Consider the following 18,006-nt stretch of genomic DNA (forward strand, 5'->3'; position numbering starts at 1 on the left):
ATACAGGCCTTAAGTAAAAGGCTTGCTCTGTCATTACCATAAATTACACTAGAATATTAGCACTGATACAGCATCTTTCATTAAAAAAATAGAAAGCAAGCCTTTCAGAAGGGTTGCCACTTGCCATTCCTTCTAGGTAATCAGATAGCTGTTAATTAATAAACCTGTCAGGTGAATCGTCCTGCTCCGGTCATCATTATCCATTCTGTAACAGAATCCTGCTATCATCACCACTATCTGCCCCATAGCTTCCAGCTCAATTACCTTAATGCTATGCAAATGAGAGGCTCTCTTCATCATTAGCTTATAGCCCACGAATGTTAATAACATAATTGGGCCTTCAACAGGGTAATTAGACACGATTTCTTCCATTAGTCTTACAAGGCTAATTATTGTTGATAGGAGAGAGGGGACAAGTCCCAGTGCTGCAGGCAAAGAGGGGCATCTGGTTAAAGCAAATATAGACAAAACATCAACAAGGTTAAACAACAGTTGAAATCTATAGCAGGGTCAGGTAGGGGTGGGGGAAAGGAAGATATCACTATGAGAAACATAGGAACTGCTGCAGAAATTGTCCATAAGGCAGTAATTTAAAATATCATTCTGCTTAAAGACAGAGCTCTCATATGCCTAAGACCACAATAACATGATGCTTAACAAACCATAGGAAGTTAAAATGAGGTACCCCTAGAAGGGAGGGTTTGAAAGCTGGACCTTTTAACACTGCATGTTTGTAATGCAAATATATGGAGATAGAGTGCACCAAAAAGAGCCTGAAAACTGATTTGGTCCTAAATTTCTCATGTCAAGATGTTTAGGGGCCCAATTCTGGAACCGTAACTCAGGCAAGTTCCTTTGACTTTTATGGGACTGTTCACCTGAGTAACTGCTACTCAACAATAGGAAGGATTGCAGACTCAGAGTATAAGATACCATGTCTAAGAGAATAAAATGCTCTTTAAAAGCCAGTGAGCAGGATGCATTCCAGAAATTTATTTACAATTTCTTTTTTTTTAAATAAATAAAACTCAATACCACATGCAGGAATTCAAACCATCATGCTCTTTGATGTCACTATAATTGGGCTTCTAGTAATGTTCTCCAACTGAAGTTAAAAGAACTGGACAGTGTGTTTTCAAGCTGTATTTACATTTGTGACGAAGTTATAAAAACTAATGACTACATTCTGCCCCAGTTATGTCTATGCAGCCCTGGTTACAGAGGTTACACAGGTGTAACTGGAGAAATAATTCTGTCCTAAAGTTGTCTTTTTTGGAAGGGGAAAGAGCATTAAAAAAAAATCTCTAAAAGCTTTCCAACACCTGCATCTTGTATTTGAGCTCATAAATTCTTAAGTGTAATGCGGGCTTCAACATTTCAGTAAGAAAGATAGATAATTGAAGTGAAATCTGAAGACTCCTAAAGTATGATATGGATGAGGGAAAATACAGTTTTTTTACGTTCATCTCTGTTTTTTGAACCTTTGGGACTGAATTCTTGTCTACTGCAACTCCACTGACTTCACTGCAGTTACACTAGGGAGGAAGTTGGTCCTTTGTCCTTAGCCTGGAAATTAGTTTGTTAACTGTTCGGTCTTATATTTACTAAAACTGGTGAGATTTATTCATCAATACTTAAATCAAGTGCCAAGTATTTTGTGGTCTGTTCTCTGCTAAACATTAACCTGATGTACTGTGAGATGTCTCAAATGCATTAATTTAGTACATATCAGTGGGACAAGGTTTGTAAAGTAATATCTTTTATTGGACCAACTTTTGTTGGTGGAAAATACAAGTTTTCAAACTACACACAAAGTTCTTTTTCAGGTCAGTGTATGTCCAATAAAAGCTATTATCTTACGTACCTTGTCTGTCTCATATCCTGGGACCAAAAAGACTACAAGAACACATATTAGTGGGACATTTATCAGAGTTCATATTATAAGAATTATAATCTAAAGGGAATTTAATTATCTCTGTTTTGCTGATCTGTGCAATGTGTAACACTGCTTTTAGGAAGCCCATAAGCTTCTCAGAAACAAATAGTTTTAGAAAAAAATTGGCATCATAGTAGGTCTATATGGAAAAGAAGCAAACCTGGTTCAAAATTCATCCTATGCCACACTAAGAGAGAAAAACAGCATTAATAGAGAACTTGTAAATATAATGCATTTAAGGATAGAAAATATGAAACTTACATACCACAATCTTGCACCTGGCATCACCTATGCAAAGTGTGTGTGAAATGGTACCAAATTAGAATGGTGGCAGTTTACATGTGTAAATGACCGCATGAGATGCAAAGTAGTAGAGAGTCAGGCCCATTGAGGCTGTAAGAAGAGGAAAATGCTCCAACAATATCTTCCCCACAATAATAGCTGTAATGATATTACATTTCTGACTTCAGTCTTAAATTATCCTGCACTTACCTACTAGAAAATACTGAGCAAATATCTTGGTGCAAGGCAAACATCAGTAAATCCATTGGAATTTTAATGTAGATTAGATCTGTTAATCCTCATGGTAATAACAAACTCGTCTGCATTCAACATGCAGCATCACTTGACAGTTCTAACCACCCCATCTGGATTGTATTGCCGCAAAAGGATGCATTCACTTTCCAAATTTTCAGCTCTAAACAGACGATTTTAGGATCCTAAGTAAAAGCAGCATATTCCCTGCTCTGTCTGTGGATTTCACTATGGCCCAGATTCTGTCAGAACTACTCACTTTGAGTAGTGCCTTCCTCTAGGAGTAGTCCCATTGATTCCAAAGGAGTATTCGAGGAGTAAGGTCCTACTCAAGATGAGTATAGTTGGCAGAATCTGACCGTATGTTTTTATTCCCAAAGTTCTAGGAGCTGGCAGCCATGAGGTTCAAAGGTAATGTACATTTCTGATGTAGTTGCTTCAAAAGTAATTGCACTTGTGCCCTCAAAGGCAGATAGCAAAGGTAGTAACAGACTTTCATAAACTAAGTTTTAACCCACCCAGAAGCAAGGACCCTTCCACATTTACTCAGAATAATATTCACCAGACTTTTTCTAGCACAAACACTGGAAATAAAAGGTAAAATGTCAACAGTCCAATATGCTGAAACTAATGTGATAGCCTTCCTTTTCCTACTACTGTTTCTCAGTTACTATGGGCTCCATCCCCCTGTTCTTACAGAGACAAAACTCCTATCGACTTAGTCAATGAGCATTTGATCTCTTGCGGGATCAGTCCCCAGAAGATTAGAATGCTACATCATAATACATTTGATATTTCCCCACCCCAATTATTATTTGCCAAAAGTTTTTCTGGTCCCAGTCAATTCCTGCCTCCAGTTGCTTCCTTATGAAAGCTTCCTAAAACATCTACAATCAGACTAGCAAATATTTCTGTGAACTCTAGCGGAATGAGGAATGAACACAGATATTTTTGTGAACTCTAGAGGAATGAAGAAATTAAGATGAAATGGCCAGATCTATCACAGTAGAAGACTTCAGTACATCTTATGTTACTTGGTCAGTTCTATTGATGCTACATTTTAGGAAATGGAGTGATGCTAAATGACAACATTGGACATACGACAAACTTTATTGAGACTGGCTAAATAAAAGTAGCAAGTAAGCTCAGCTCAAATTTGCAGCCTGGACTTACAGTTTCAACATGACAATGCCTAAAATAACGTCTTGGGATACTGGCATCTCATTGGATTCTGAGTCAAAAAGTCACTAAGACTAGAATTAATGTGGAGCAAACTGGGAGACTTTGGTGAACCAAGTTCTGTGGGGTTAGTAAGGAGCTATTAGGAGTACGCTTGCTGGCTCTGTCTGTCCTGATTTTCTAGTGACCTAAGCAAGGAGAGTTATGGGAGGAAAAGCACAAATCAGATGATTAGACTAGTTGAATAAGAATACATTGCTTTTCCATTACCATCAAAGGGAGCCTGTATCAGATGAGTTTCCAAAAACAGCATCTGCCTCCCATGACCAAAGCCCTCTAGCCACACTGGAACAGAGCAGAGAACAAGAGGCGAATCTCGTGATAACGTGCAGCGTCCCCCATAAATGAAAGGGTGTTATGAAGATGCAGGGACTCTCTGCTGATTTGGTTATGCTTGGTTCTAGATTCTCAACACATAAGTTAATGGCTTTACCCCAGGATAGAGAGGCCCTGAAGGGGACAGCACAGGTGTGACATTGTGGGTTAGGTCAGGAGGCTCCCTGCTGGACACTTCTCGGCCCTGCCTCACCCTGGCCCAGGAAAGAGCAGAGGAGAAGTCCTCTAGGTAGCCTAGAGTGGCTGCAGGAGACAGCAATCAGGGGCCAGATGGACCATTTAAAAGGAACCAGGCAGCAGAGACAGAGCAGTCAGTTGGTGCCTGGAGCTCAACAATGGAGGACTGGGTGGCTGGCTGGCTAAAAGAGCAGCAGGACCATGGACAGGTCAGTGGAGGCTGGCTGAGCCCAAGGGACTGAGCCCAGAACGTAGCCAGACCAGGTCATGATGGGCCCTGCTGGTCTGGTTGAAGACTGAGCCCAGGCAAGGGCTGCTGAAAGTACACCAACTGAATGTACCAAGATGGGCCCCTGCTGGGCTGTTGAAGAAAGCAGTGCCTCCAGGGAGGAAGCCTTTGCACTACAGCTCCATACCAGGGCCATGAACAAGAACTAGAGACTGCATACCCTGGAAGGGGGGGACAGTGTGTGTGATTCGGCCGGAGGGCTGAGTCACTGAAGACCCCCCCAGAAAACTGTCGGCCTGGGGGAAGGGGCGCTTGCGAGAGGGGGGTGCCACCCCATTCAAAACTGAGTGATTGCAGGCACATACCAGCCAGAGAGCAGGCACCTGCAAGAGGTGGGTGACAGCCCCATTACAGCAGGTCATACGGTAGCTGCACCAAGAGCTGCAGAAAAGGCATCAATCTCTTTTGAGGGAATGCTCAGACTTTTATTTTATCCTCTGGTTCCCCCTGGGGAGCATCAAGGAACTTACTGTCTGTCTCCTCAATCTCCAACATTTTAGCAATCTTCCAAATCAGTTTGTCCAAGTCACTTGAGTCAAAGAGTCTCAGTCTCTAGAGGAACCAAAGAGGAGGAGGAGACTTCACCTTCCTATGAGGATGAAGGCATTATCTTTCTGACTGGTTTCCTACCCTTGCTGCCTTTCTCTGTCTTTGTCTGTTGTTTTTTCTTAGGAGGAAACGCTGTGGAGGACAGGAAACAATTCCAAATGTTCTCTGGTGAAGAAGGATAATCCTTGGTGATGGATGGGGAAAGAGGAAGGAAGGAAAGGTCAAAAGCAAGGTGGGGTTTGTCAGGTTTAGAAGTACAGAGAAGGCATCATCATCTCATTTAATGTTGTATTAAAGATTGCTTGGACCAAGCATTCTCGCTCTCCCTGGTGCTTGGCTGGCTGGCGCTTTCTCACATGCTGAGGGTCTAGCAGATTGCCATATGGAGGTTCAGGAAGGAATTTTCCCCCAGGTAAGATTGGCAGTGACTTGGTAGGGTTTTCGCCTTCCTCTACAGCACGAGATTCAGGTCACTTGCCAGGATTATCTGGGTATATCTCATTTAATATTTCCCTGCTATTGCAGGGGCCTCAGACATTGGTGTAACTAGGTCCCTCCTATGCTCTCCCTGTGACACAAAATAACAGTCTCCTGGGGGCTGCAATACCTTAGTCTAATGTGCAGGTGCTGGGTGGTACTGGTGGCCTGTGATACACAGCAAGTCAGATGAGATAATATGGTGGTGCTTTCAGGCCTTAAATTCCATGACTTTATGACAGTGTTCCTCATTGCTACTGGGAGTGTGAGGCATCACTCTTGCCACACTCTTATTGTCTCCTGCTAAGGTGCCCAAGTCTCCAGGTGAGATGAGGGGTGGAAAAAAAGATTCCCCTCTGCCATCCAGGCCACAGAAATTCACACCTCTCTGGGCAAGGAGCGACTTCTGCCAGTTAAGGGGTTTGAGTGCAGTTCTCCACATTAAATATAGGTAGAGCTCTACCAAATTCACGGCTGTGAAAAACACGTCACGGGCCGTGAAATCTGGTCTCCACCGTGAAATCTGGTCTTCTGTGTACTTTTACCTTATACTATACAGATTTCACGGGGAAGACCGGCATTTCTCAAACTGGGGGGTCCCAACCCAAAAGAGGGTTGCTGGGGGGGTTCCAAGGTTATTATAGGGGAGTCATGGTATTGCCACCCTTACTTCTGCACTGCTTTCAGACCCGGATGGCTGGAAAGCAGCAGCTACCAGGAGCAGCGCAGAAGTAAGGGTGGTAAGACCATGACCCCCCTACAATAACCTTACAACCCCAGGACTCCCTTTTGGGTCAGGACCCCTATAGTTACAACACCATGAAATTTCAGATTTAAATATCTGAAATCATGAAATTTATTATTTTTAAAATCCTATGACTGTGAAATTGACCACAATTGCCCGTGAATTTGGTAGGGCCCTAAATATAGGGGATTAGTTGGTGCCAAAAAGTATCCAACTGAGCTGCCTCTGTGAATGCAAGTGGTCTGTTTATCGAAAGGAATTCTTGAATGTGACAGCAATGTCTAGAGTTATATATAAATAAGTTACATATATATGTAACAGGCTGGCAGTGTTTGCTTGAAATATCACACGCAGTTAGCAGCTGTCGATCTTGCTGAGAAAGAATTACGCGGGGTCTGCTGACTCAGTGAGACAGATGCCTCAATCTCTAATACAGATATAAAGGAGAAGGAAGCAGATTTCTAGGAGAAGAGGATCTAGTGTGTGGGCTGAGTAGTGCTGAGTGCGGAACCCAGGAAGCAGCCAAACTTGGGAAAAAGGCTTGTGCTGATCTTTATCATTCTTATTGTTGTTTTCTTTACTGATAAGGCCAAAGTCCAGTAAAGTGATATGTTTGGACCTTGTATACTATGTTGCCTGTATTTATAAGCGTAGTTTGGGAAAGGTGCCTGCTTACAATCCCTCTCTCTGTATTCCTGATGTTAGTGAAGATTATTATATTGGTTTAAATGTCTTGATCACCAAACTTTTTTTTTTTTCTGTGTTTTTCTTGTGAAAATGAGGAGCAAATCGGAAGAGAAGTTATAACATTTACCTCTCCGTCATTCATCACAGATTTTTGTATATCGTCAGTTAAAATGCATGCCTATTGTAAATACATATAATCCAGCATTTAAATTTGACCCATGTTTTAAAAAATGCCCTTGTAACATTTTCCATGCCAGAATAATTCAGTCATTATATGGATTCTCGATACAACTATTTTGGGACTTACCTTTTTCCTCATTAACGAAGCAAGATATTAAGTCATTTACCTTCTTTTCCATATCTATGTCAGTTACAAAGAACAGCAAGGAAATGTTGAAAAAAAAAAGAATTTGAAGTTCTTATCTTTAACAAAAATATTTCTTCTGATAAAGAAAAGGCATCTGTGGAAATACATATTCAGTGATAAGTATTCTAGTCCATGTCTGGTAAACTCTCAGATAATGGCAGCATGGTAGGGTCACAGGGATTCTATTAGCTCAATTAACGAGGAGTAAGATAAGGCTAACACCTAGCTCTTCAAACGGCTAAAAAATAAAGCTGGTAGTAATGGAGTTATTAACCTTCGCCAGCCATTGAATTTTGCTGCTGATTCAAACTCCATTTCCTAGTTCAGGCCTCCATTAATAGGCTGTTTATTATCCCTAATCCACATTGGGATCAGCTGCAGAAATATGAAAGCTCCATGTAAAGACCAAATGATAAAAAAAAAAATCCTTTTTTTGCATTCTAATTTTTTCCTTTTGTTCTTAATATATTCCCAGATTCTATTTTAGGAAATAAAAACAACATTATCCTTGTTCTAAGTTATTGGCATACAGGCTATTATTAATCAGATGAAAAAGAAGTTTAAAAATATTAGATAAGTGACATAATTGGAGACACAGCCACATCCTTTTGAAGTCCGATCAAGAAGCAATATGATCTCCAAAATAAACTCTCTAGAGTCATATTTAAAGTATTTTCTGTATTGGTAAAGAAACTTTGGGATCTGACAACTGGAAATTTGGTGAAGTATGCCATAAACCTCTATTAATTTTAGAATTAGCTCCTCCTCCTAACTCACCCACTTCATGTGTCCATTTTGTCCACCTGTTGTGTTCCATCTGACATCTGCATTGTGTGCTTTCTGGGGCAGGGACTGTCAGCTTTGTTACTTGTGTAGTACAATGGGGCTCTGATCTTTGAGTCAGATAAATATAATAGCAATATAAATCTCTCTCTCTGTGTATGCGCAGTGTTCCCAGCCATTTGACAGTATCATCATCAGCCAGGTAAAAAGCCAGTAGCCTGCTGTTGAAGTAAGTCAGCTGGCACCCATCAAGGATATGCAACATAGTCTTAAATTGACCAGATCTACATCACGGGTCATTAAAGAAAACCCATTTGAAGAGACTGGCCACACAATTGCCCTGTCCTGTTTGAAACTGGTTCAGAGATAACCACAGGTGCCTTGACAGGTCAAAACCTGGTGGGCAGATGGTTGGGTTCGTGACAAGATAGTGATTGATGACTGTTGTTGTAGACCACTTGTTATGCCAAGCAGATTCCACCGTCATATCCTGTGGTGGCATAAGTGACCATAAAGGTCATTTATCAGCTATCAGTGTAGCAGAACATTACGGTATTGATGGCTTTGACACCATTTCACATTTCTCAGATGTTAAACTTGGCCATGCAACATACATGCTTTCCAACATATCTGATGCTATTCCATGCTCTTCCTCCAATTTTTATCATGTAATCCAGGTTGGCAGCTTTTGGATTGCGAACATATATACGTCACCAACTTTGCACTGGGGCCTCCCAACACTTGATCATCCAGCAATCTTCATTGGAGATTTCAACAGTCATCACTCTGAGTGGGAGTATGTGGATTTGGATGACGACGGTGAACGGTTCAAGGACTGGGCAATTAACAACAACTTTGTGTTGATTCATGATGCAAAACAACTTGGCATATTTCTCTCGAAAGAGTACTCACCCGACCTTTGTTGGGTTAGTTCACTAGTTGGCCATCCACAACTAGCAAGTCATATAGTAGTTGATAACTTCCCTCACAGCCAACATAGACCATCACTCATCCACGTTGGGTTCCAGCTACCCATCATTCAATCAAGCATCAGCGGAATTTTTGTAAGACATTCTGGAAAAAGTTTTCCAATGCTTTGGAACATAGTGTGGTTACCATTCTGTCGCATAGTATCCCAGTTGATGAAGCCTATTGCCAATTCCAAGGAGCCATTTACAAAGCTGCATTTTCAGTCATAGCACGGGGCTGTCGACCAATTTACACTCCCTGCCTGAGTGCCAATTACCAAGCCTTGCTCAGGAAATTTGAATTATCTGGCAACCCAGATATTGCAGACCAACTGACTGAATCTCTAGACACTGCCAGGTGCACTCGGTGGAAGGAATTTCTGGCAAAGCTTGACTTCACTTATTCTAGCTGGAAGTGCTCGAACCTGATTGGCTGGCTGGGTGCTGCCCAATGACCTCCAGGCCAAAATCACCCACTGGTTCAGCCCAATGAGGTTGCAAGTCATCTACTGCAGGTAGCAAAGGTTCCTCTGGAAAAGCGAGTTATACACAAAGTATATGTCAAATGGGGTCATCTTCAACATAAGAGTGTGGGCAGAAGTCAACCAGAACCATTCCCAGTCATTGAGTTAGATAAGGCCCTTAACTCCATCAAACCAGGCACAGCAGCAGTGTATGATAACATCTTGCTGGAATTCCTTAAGCACCTTGGACCAACGGTGTCACAGTGGCTCACTAATTTCTATATATGGGTCATTAATGAAAAGAAGCTACCACACCCTTGGTGTCAAGCAAAGATTATTACCATTCTCAAGCTGGGCAAGGACCCCCCACAACATGGTGAGTTACCGCCCAATATCCTTCCGTAAGTGTGTTTTAAGGTGTTTGACCAATTAAACCTCCTACAAATCACTCCGGAGTTGGATGATGTCTTGCAGGTTGAGCAGGCAGGGTTCAGAAAAGGACACAGCACCTGTGATCAAGTCTTGGCCTTGACCACCTTTATCAAAAACAGTTTTCAACAAAATCTAAAGACAGAAGCCATCTTCCCGGATTTGACTGCTGCTTATGACATGGCTTGGCACAGAAGTTTTCTGTGTAAACTCTCTGGAGTTACACTGTGTTGGGTGGTTGAAGTAGCAGAGCTCTTCCTCCAAAACAGGCAGTTCAGACTAAACATGGGTGACCATTGCAGTTCCTGGAAGTGTCAGATTAGCGGTCTTCCGCAAGATTCAGTTCTTTCACCAAAACTGTTCAATGTGTATATCAACGATTTGCCAGAAACACTCTCGTGCAAGTTTACCTATGCCAACAACATCTGCAGCTATCAAGCACAGTCCTTCTCAGAAATTGACAAGGTCCTGAATGATATGAAGCTCATGGCAGACTATTGTCGTTGATGGCACCTGCAGCTAACTTTTCCAAGAGGGTTTCTAGCATATTTCATCTGCATAATGTAGGCGCAAGCCACGAGTTAAATATTTTCTTAAACAGCACAACCCAAACCTGGGTTACCTCAGCATGACATTGGAAAGGTCTTTGCTGTACCGCAACCACTTTAAGAAGACAGCAGCCAAAGTTAGCACTCAGAACAATTTTCTCAGAATTGGCTGGCTCAACCTGGATGCTTAGAATATCAGCCCTTGCCCTCTGCTATTCAGCAGCAGAGTACTGTGCTCCTGTCTGGTGTCACTCATCTCACAGGAGCCTGGTCGATGAAGAACTTATCAAAGCTATGCACAGTGTTACTGGGACTTTACATGAAACTGTGTTGCCATGACAGGTTTCAGAGTAACAGCCGTGTTAGTCTGTATTCGCAAAAAGAAAAGGAGTACTTGTGGCACCTTAGAGACTAACCAATTTATTTGAGCATGAGCTTTCGTGAGCTACAGCTCTCTTCATAGCTCACGAAAGCTCATGCTCAAATAAATTGGTTAGTCTCTAAGGTGCCACAAGTACTCCTCTTCTTTTTGTGTTGCCATGGCTGCCAATACTTAGTAACATAGCAACGCCCCATATTCACCATGAGGGGGCCTCCATCATGCTCCTGGCCAATATCTGTGAGAACAGCAGGTTGCCTCTCTACTCAGACCTCTTCAACCACCTGCCAGTTTGCCTGTTTTCTAGACGCCCTTTATGGAGACTTCTATAAATAATAGTAATTAACTCTAGCAACTTGAACTCCTGAGGAACTGTCCCTTGACAAAGGCTACTATGGTCAACACACAAGGCTGTCTGTGCTTTTGCTGCCTGTGAGTAGACAGTACTGTATAGTTAAATAATTTTTTTACAAGAATATGTGGGTCTCTGATAACTTTTTAAAACAAACATGTCTGAAAGATAACAACCAATTCTTGTGCACTAATGTTGCTGATCTATTAGGGCAGGTTTGTTTACTCTTGTGCACACCTTATGATTACATTTTAAAGATGTGAATCCAATACTGTGCTTTTAGGTTAAGTTTTTGATGGTCTTCTTCAGGTTCCCTAGAAGATCCAGATTATCTCTGGAATGCTCTGGATTGACAGACAGGATTGAGCTTTCTTCCTGCCCAAGATACCAAATCATAGAACTAGGGAGAAGATAGAGAATGCTAGAGAAAGGGGTTGTATGTTGAATCAAATGATCTTGGTGGTGGACACATTAGAGAGAGAGAGATTGTATCAAGGCACACACATTCTCAGGCACTTTAACAAACTGCCAACATAAATCAGACCACAGGACCACCAGTGGTAGAAAGTCCACTAGAGGGAGGCTGCAGTGGCACAAGGTGGTCACAACTTCCTTTCTCTCAGGGACTTACAAAGAGCTAGAGCTCACAAAAAGTGAGCAGCCCAGACTAGGGAGCTGGGCATGGCCAGGGAATCTAGAAGATGCATGATTTAGAGCATCCCTACACCTGGCTTGGCCTGCATGCTTCCTACAGAGCCCATAGCAGAAATGAAATGGAAGCCATGTCTTTAATGAAGGATGCTAACATGCCAATAGGAACTATAGCAGGAGTCATATTTTAGTTATCCAGGCATAAAAATAGTGTGGTGTTTAATACAGAAAATTTGTTTCCTCTTGCTCAGATAAATCAAATGGGTTATGGATTATACTCAAACTTAAATAAATAAAAACAGACCATTTCGGATTGAGTCCACGCATGGAAAGATATAGTCTAAAAATGAATTATTAGGAAAGTTATGAATGGTAGAATCCAGGGGTTTTGACTTACCAGCTCAATATTTACAGTATGATCAATAACAATAAGGTAACAAAAAGAGGGGTTGTTTTACCAGTTTTGAGGGGTTGGGGAAGAGGCATTGATAACAGGCATATAATACAGGCTTATTGGGCCTTGAGCTAAACGGTCTTATGCTACTTCTTTTTGAGTCCAAATACGCTGCATCAATATATGATATTCATGACACAAAGCAATTTTTCAGTGCATCTTCAGTGAAATGGGAAGTTCTATTCCTTAGCAAGCACAGACAAATGCAGTCAGTTTGTAGACAAATGTGCTCTCATACACTCAGTTGATGTGACTGTGATCATTGTCATTATATTCAGAATTGACTGAGACGAGCTGTGCACCAGTTGGGAGCTGAAGTTAATAACAGGAGATGTATAATAGTAATAGCCTACGTTGTTGCTGGTGAACTTTATTTCAGCTGTAAGTTTGGCAAAGAGCTGTAGCTCTGTTTTACTCAATGTGTACTTTTGTAGAAAAATCCAAACTTGATATTTTCATTTGGCCTGTGGTTTTCTCTAGATTGTTTGGAGAACAATTTGCCCCTCGACCTAGTCCATACTTGTATATGTAGGGTGGAACAGCATATTTTTATAGAGGTTTTACTGTATCTTAGAAACATCCAGAGCTGTACAATCTACTTTCTATTTTAGCTCTAGTAATAAAAGAACAAGAGCTAGAACTGACATTTGCACCTGCTTTGATAAAGGACTACACTGAACCCTTAACATCAGCAGTCCTGAGCATCTGATGCTAACCTGTAACTATATTTGGACTCTCATTTACTGCAGACACGAAGGGGTTAACAGTCTTCCTTTACTAGGAGGCTGAGAGACCACTAATAGATTCAGCTTCTTATTTGCCCTAAAGGCTGCCACAGTTCAACACGATTAGGATCCTGTCCACTTATGCTATAACTGCATCATAAGGAGGACTGTAGAAGGCAACGCATGTGTTCTCAGAGTACAGAAAGACTGGTGCTACAGGAGGACATTTCTGTCTGATAGAATACAGGTGTCCCTGCACCAGTCTGCAGGCTAGTCTTGCTCTAATACTAATTTTAAAAAAAAATCTAATACCTTAGATTTGCAATGTGAAAATGAATTATTTTCCTCGTTGTTCTTGGGCAGGTCTTTGGATGCAGTGGCTGATGCTGTATGCCCTTTTTTTATTATTACATTTTAACTAACTTTATAGCCCATTTTGTTTGTTTTCAAATAACTTTATTTTCTTTCTTTTTTTCCATCAATTACTAGGTTTGTTTCTCTTTCCATAAGACGGAGGAGTCAGGAGACTGATCCCGCTCAATGGTGTATAATTTAGTATTATGTGCACTAGGTTTATGAGGTGGGAGTCTGATAAAACATAGTATTTGAACACTAACCATTTATTAGCTCTAAGGAACAGATTTATGACTTGACAACGAGACAATAACTCTGTTTTCCGATCAGCCAAAGAGGTCTACTTTGAGTTCAAAATACAGAGTAACGTACCCTTTCACAAATAATTTTGTTTACTGATGTGACTAGATTTTAATAATAAACTTGATATATATGTAAATTTATTTTAATTTAATTTCATCTACAGAGCCCTCCTAAAATGAGACTTTGTAGGTTGTTTTGTGTCTGATTTATAGATTTCTGCATTCTATTCCCAGATTGATTTCAAGGCTATAATTCTATCAGGATTTTCTACTGATGTCAAAAACACCACCACCACAGATAGTGTTTTATAACTAGCATCACAAGAGAAACTAAATTACAGCCCTTCTATTCCGTATTGCTATATGTCCTTTGTTTATAATCTCTCTCTTTCTTTCTGTATATACCTGGTACTTCAGTTTCATGGAAAAAAATCAACTCCAGAATCAATCAGGTTAGCATGATATCTGTTTTCGTCCCTTACTTCAACCTCTGTGTAAAACAGTAAAGGGCCAAAGTCTGTACTGAAATACATACATACAGCTTCTATTAAAGCCGATGGGAATTGAGTGCATGGATCAGAGTGGAATTTTCACATCTAAGCCTTTATACACCAGCCACTGTTATGTGCATTATTATGCCCTGATTCTGCAAACATGCACAGTGAATTCAATGGGAATATTCACATGCATATACCTATTTATGAGTAGGGCTCTGTGTCTGTCACAGAGATCGTGGAAGTCATGGATTCCATGACTTTCCACTACCTCTGTGACTTCTGCAGCAGCCAGTGTGGCTGACTCCAGGGCCGCCCAAGCAACTGGCCCAGGTGGCCCCAGGGACAGCCACACCAGCTGCTGCCAGAATGGCTCTGCAGCCAGGTGCTGCTGGAGTGGCCCCGAGGCAGCATTCCGGGGGTGGCCAGAGCAGCGGCATGGGGCAGTCCCGGGCAGTTGGCCCTGGGGACTGCCCAAGCAGTGGCCTGTGCAGTTGGCCCTGGGGTCCATCTGAGTAGCAATCCTGGGGGCGACGGGAGCACCGGTGGGTGGGCGGCCCCAGGGTCAGCTGGAGCAGCCGCTGCTCAGTGGCCCCCAGCAGTTGGTGACACTGGCCACCAGTCCCTGCCCCAGAGCAGGGGTCCCCTTGCCCCCCCCCAAAGTGGAGCCCACCCCCTCCCCTGGCCCCCAAGAACAGTACCACCACGTCCCACCCGCCAGCTAAGATTTAGTCAGGGGTATATAGTAAAAGCCATGCACAGGTCATGGCCCGTGAATTTTTGTTTATTGCCCATGACTTTTACTAAAAATACTCATGACTAAATTGTAGCCTTACTTATGGTCATGTATACCCAGTCATGTATACTCCGTCCCTTAATTTTTTTTGTTTATGAATGCACCTTCCAGGAAATGCTATTATTTAACCTAATCTGACACGGGTTTAAGCATCTTCTCCTCTTTATCTCAAGTCATCAGGAAACTGGTTTCTCTTTTAAAAATATTTGTTTTCAATAGTTTTTCTATACCAAAGACTTTATACAAAAACAACACCCTCCCTTCTCTTTCCTTGCCATATTCGCAATACCTCCTCTCCCAACTCAATCCTACCCTTTCACCTCCTTCCACTGTAGCCTTGGGTAGCAGTCACATGGAAAAACAGCTGGGGGAAGGAGAGATTTTGCCAGTTCAGTGTTGTGTTAAACATTTTTGCATGTGAATTGCCTTTTTCAAGGTTAGCTCTGGAAGTCTAGGAGCTAAGAATTTCTAACATGTGCTTTTGTGATGGCCACCATCTTGGTCAACACCCAAGTACTGGAATCAGGGACCTCCTGAGGTGAAAGCAGGAATCTTAACAACTTGAGCTAAATAGCCAGGAACTCTAGCTGAGAGCTGTAACAGACTCCCACCCTCTGTGGACCAGGCGCAGAGAGTGCCATAGATTATTTTCTCAAGAGGTTATAACAGTTCTTTTATGATGTTTGAGTAGTTTCTGCCCCAAGAACTCAGTCCCTCACGCTACATTCCTGAACATTCTTTTAATAAGCTAAAATCAAATACAAACATCACATTGTCTTTCATTATTCCACATAAAACAAAAAGACACTGATCTCATAGTGAGGTCCCAGCCATACCAATATAATTCTAGGAGATCACACATACACAGATGTAAGCAGCTGTAATTTGCACCCAGCTCTAACAAAATATATGCACTGCATATAGTCCAAATTTAACCCCTTCTTGGGGTCTGGCTTTAATGATAAACCACCACAAAACAAATCTCAACCTCAGCTTGCTCCCCAAGTTTGGCTGTCCCTAGGTTTTCCCTGCAGGACATCTCTGTTCTAGCCTCTCTCTCTCTAACAGAGAAGCTCTAAACCCTTTTTATATCTCTGGCTGGAGTTAACAACATTCATCTGTCACTATGACTCCACAGTATTTATCCTGCATCTTTATGCAGGGTTCAAGCACCTGTCATTGGGATGATTCAAAAGGGGAGCCCTCATTCCTGTACAAGGTCCTAGAGTCTGCCAGTCTGTTATAACTAGCATAAACAGCCAGACTCTGTTGTTTAAAGTCCTCAGAATAATAATGATGCACCTAGTTCTAAGTATAAGTCTTCTCGAAACTTGCAGGGTGGGATTTTCTGAAGCCCTCATCATTGGCCTAATTCTGCTCCCACTGAAATCAATGGTAAAACTACTATTGACTTCAGTGGGACCTGAGTGAGGCCAACACTGAGTTCTTTTGAAAATCCCACCCTTAGACTCCTGGCTCAATCAAAAAAAGTGGATCAAAAAAAAAAAAAGAGTGTTTACCCATACAAAAACTGACTCTTCAATGAGCCAAGAAAAAATGGATAAAAGGAATCAAATGCTTCTACGAGAATAAGACCTTTTTATCTCTCAGATTTGATTAAAGTAGGTAAGAATAACAAATAAACAAGAATAATACATATTGTTATTAAAAACATTTTTTAAAGTCTTACCTGTTTGGAATAATTCCTGCTTTTACCATCTGTTCTGCCTGATCTAAATCTCTTGGGAAACCATGTAGCACCCAACCGTCAGTCATGCAGTCTAATCTGTTGAGACGATCTGTCAGTAACTTTAAAATGATGTTGTCTGGGACTGGAGAGGATTTAAAAAAAACCAAAAAACCACCGCTTATTTTGTTTGTCAAATTTCAGCACTAAGCAGACAGCAGAATGCTTCTTGTTAGCTATGAAGTGAACTTGGATACAAAAAAGTTATTAATGTTTGAAAGCTGTAAGCTTTTTGAGTAGGGACTATCATTTACTGTGTATGTACAATGCCACAGTGGGGCTTCAAACTTGTTGACGCCTTCAGGACAATCACAATATAAATAATAAATACTGCCTACATAAGCATACAGAGTAATTTTTCTCATAAACAGTTATCTATGTATATCTACATTATCCATATTTTAACTCTCAATTGTGTGACATGACTACATAAAGACCTACACAGGCAATGATGTAAATTGGATTAAATACCTACTTTGTGGAGGAAAAACAAACAAACGGTATTTGAACATATTTAACATAGCAGTTCATAGTGGCTCCTCTCCAGCAGTGCCTAGTGTATATTCTGGCCTTAAGCTTTCCTGTAAAAATAATAATTATTTTCTAGTCTTTGACTGAGAGATAAATTTCCAAATGTGAAACAATTGTAAACTGTTGCAGTGTTGTCTTCCTTAGCTTGCAGACAGAATTCTAGCACCTCTGTTGCTGTTTCTGTTTACAAGGCTCTGATTGGTTTCACAACTGCTATTTAGAACCAAGTAAACCTTTGTTTTAATTTTATAGGATAGAGGAGAATGGAGGGATGGCTCAGTTTTCACTATAGCCTTCATAATCTAAACTACTTCAATCAAGATACTCCATTATCATTGTTTATTCCTACTGATTTATTGAAGAATTAAATTAGTGGACTGAACAAGGACTATTGCCAAACTTCCAAGGGCTGATCTGATGTATTAGGTTTAGAAGCAAATACTCAACTAGCCCCATGAAAGTGGTTAGGGAGCATGATCAGAAAGACCTACTCGGAGTCCTTACAGGGGCAAACATCTAAAACAATTTTTAAAAAGCAGAGACAGTGCCTCCTCTTGTATTTGCACAGTATCTATTACATTAGGGGTCCTATCAGAAACAAAGAAGAATAATGGATTGCCACATAAATCCATAATAAGGAATGTCGACATTTTATTATTCATCCTGCCATAGCATTTGCATACAATAGTACAG

The 18,006-nt window shown here is 41.2% G+C and overlaps 2 protein-coding genes across 11 annotated transcripts in view; one reads left to right on the top strand and one right to left on the bottom strand.

Annotated features, from left to right (window-relative positions):
- Nucleotides 1–18,006, top strand: part of GFI1B (growth factor independent 1B transcriptional repressor) — a 528,565-nt gene that overhangs the window by 351,752 nt on the left and 158,807 nt on the right. The window lies entirely within an intron of this gene.
- The window catches only part of AK8 (adenylate kinase 8), a 125,163-nt gene that overhangs the window by 27,272 nt on the left and 79,885 nt on the right, over nucleotides 1–18,006 (bottom strand). For 8 of the 10 annotated variants that reach the window (XR_012155214.1, XR_012155213.1, XM_073313852.1 and 5 more), the window contains one exon: nucleotides 16,726–16,867. Coding sequence is in view for 8 of the 10 variants with exons in the window: in XM_073313852.1 (XP_073169953.1) it covers nucleotides 16,726–16,867 (142 nt within the window). In the remaining 2 variants the exon portion in view is untranslated. Of the gene's footprint in view, nucleotides 1–264; nucleotides 446–16,725; nucleotides 16,868–18,006 lie in introns of those variants that run through there. The other 2 variants (XM_073313851.1, XM_073313859.1) reach the window with 2 other exon arrangements.

This window comes from Lepidochelys kempii, chromosome 16 (assembly GCF_965140265.1).
Source record: "Lepidochelys kempii isolate rLepKem1 chromosome 16, rLepKem1.hap2, whole genome shotgun sequence".
In the NCBI taxonomy this organism is placed as follows: domain Eukaryota; kingdom Metazoa; phylum Chordata; order Testudines; family Cheloniidae; genus Lepidochelys; species Lepidochelys kempii.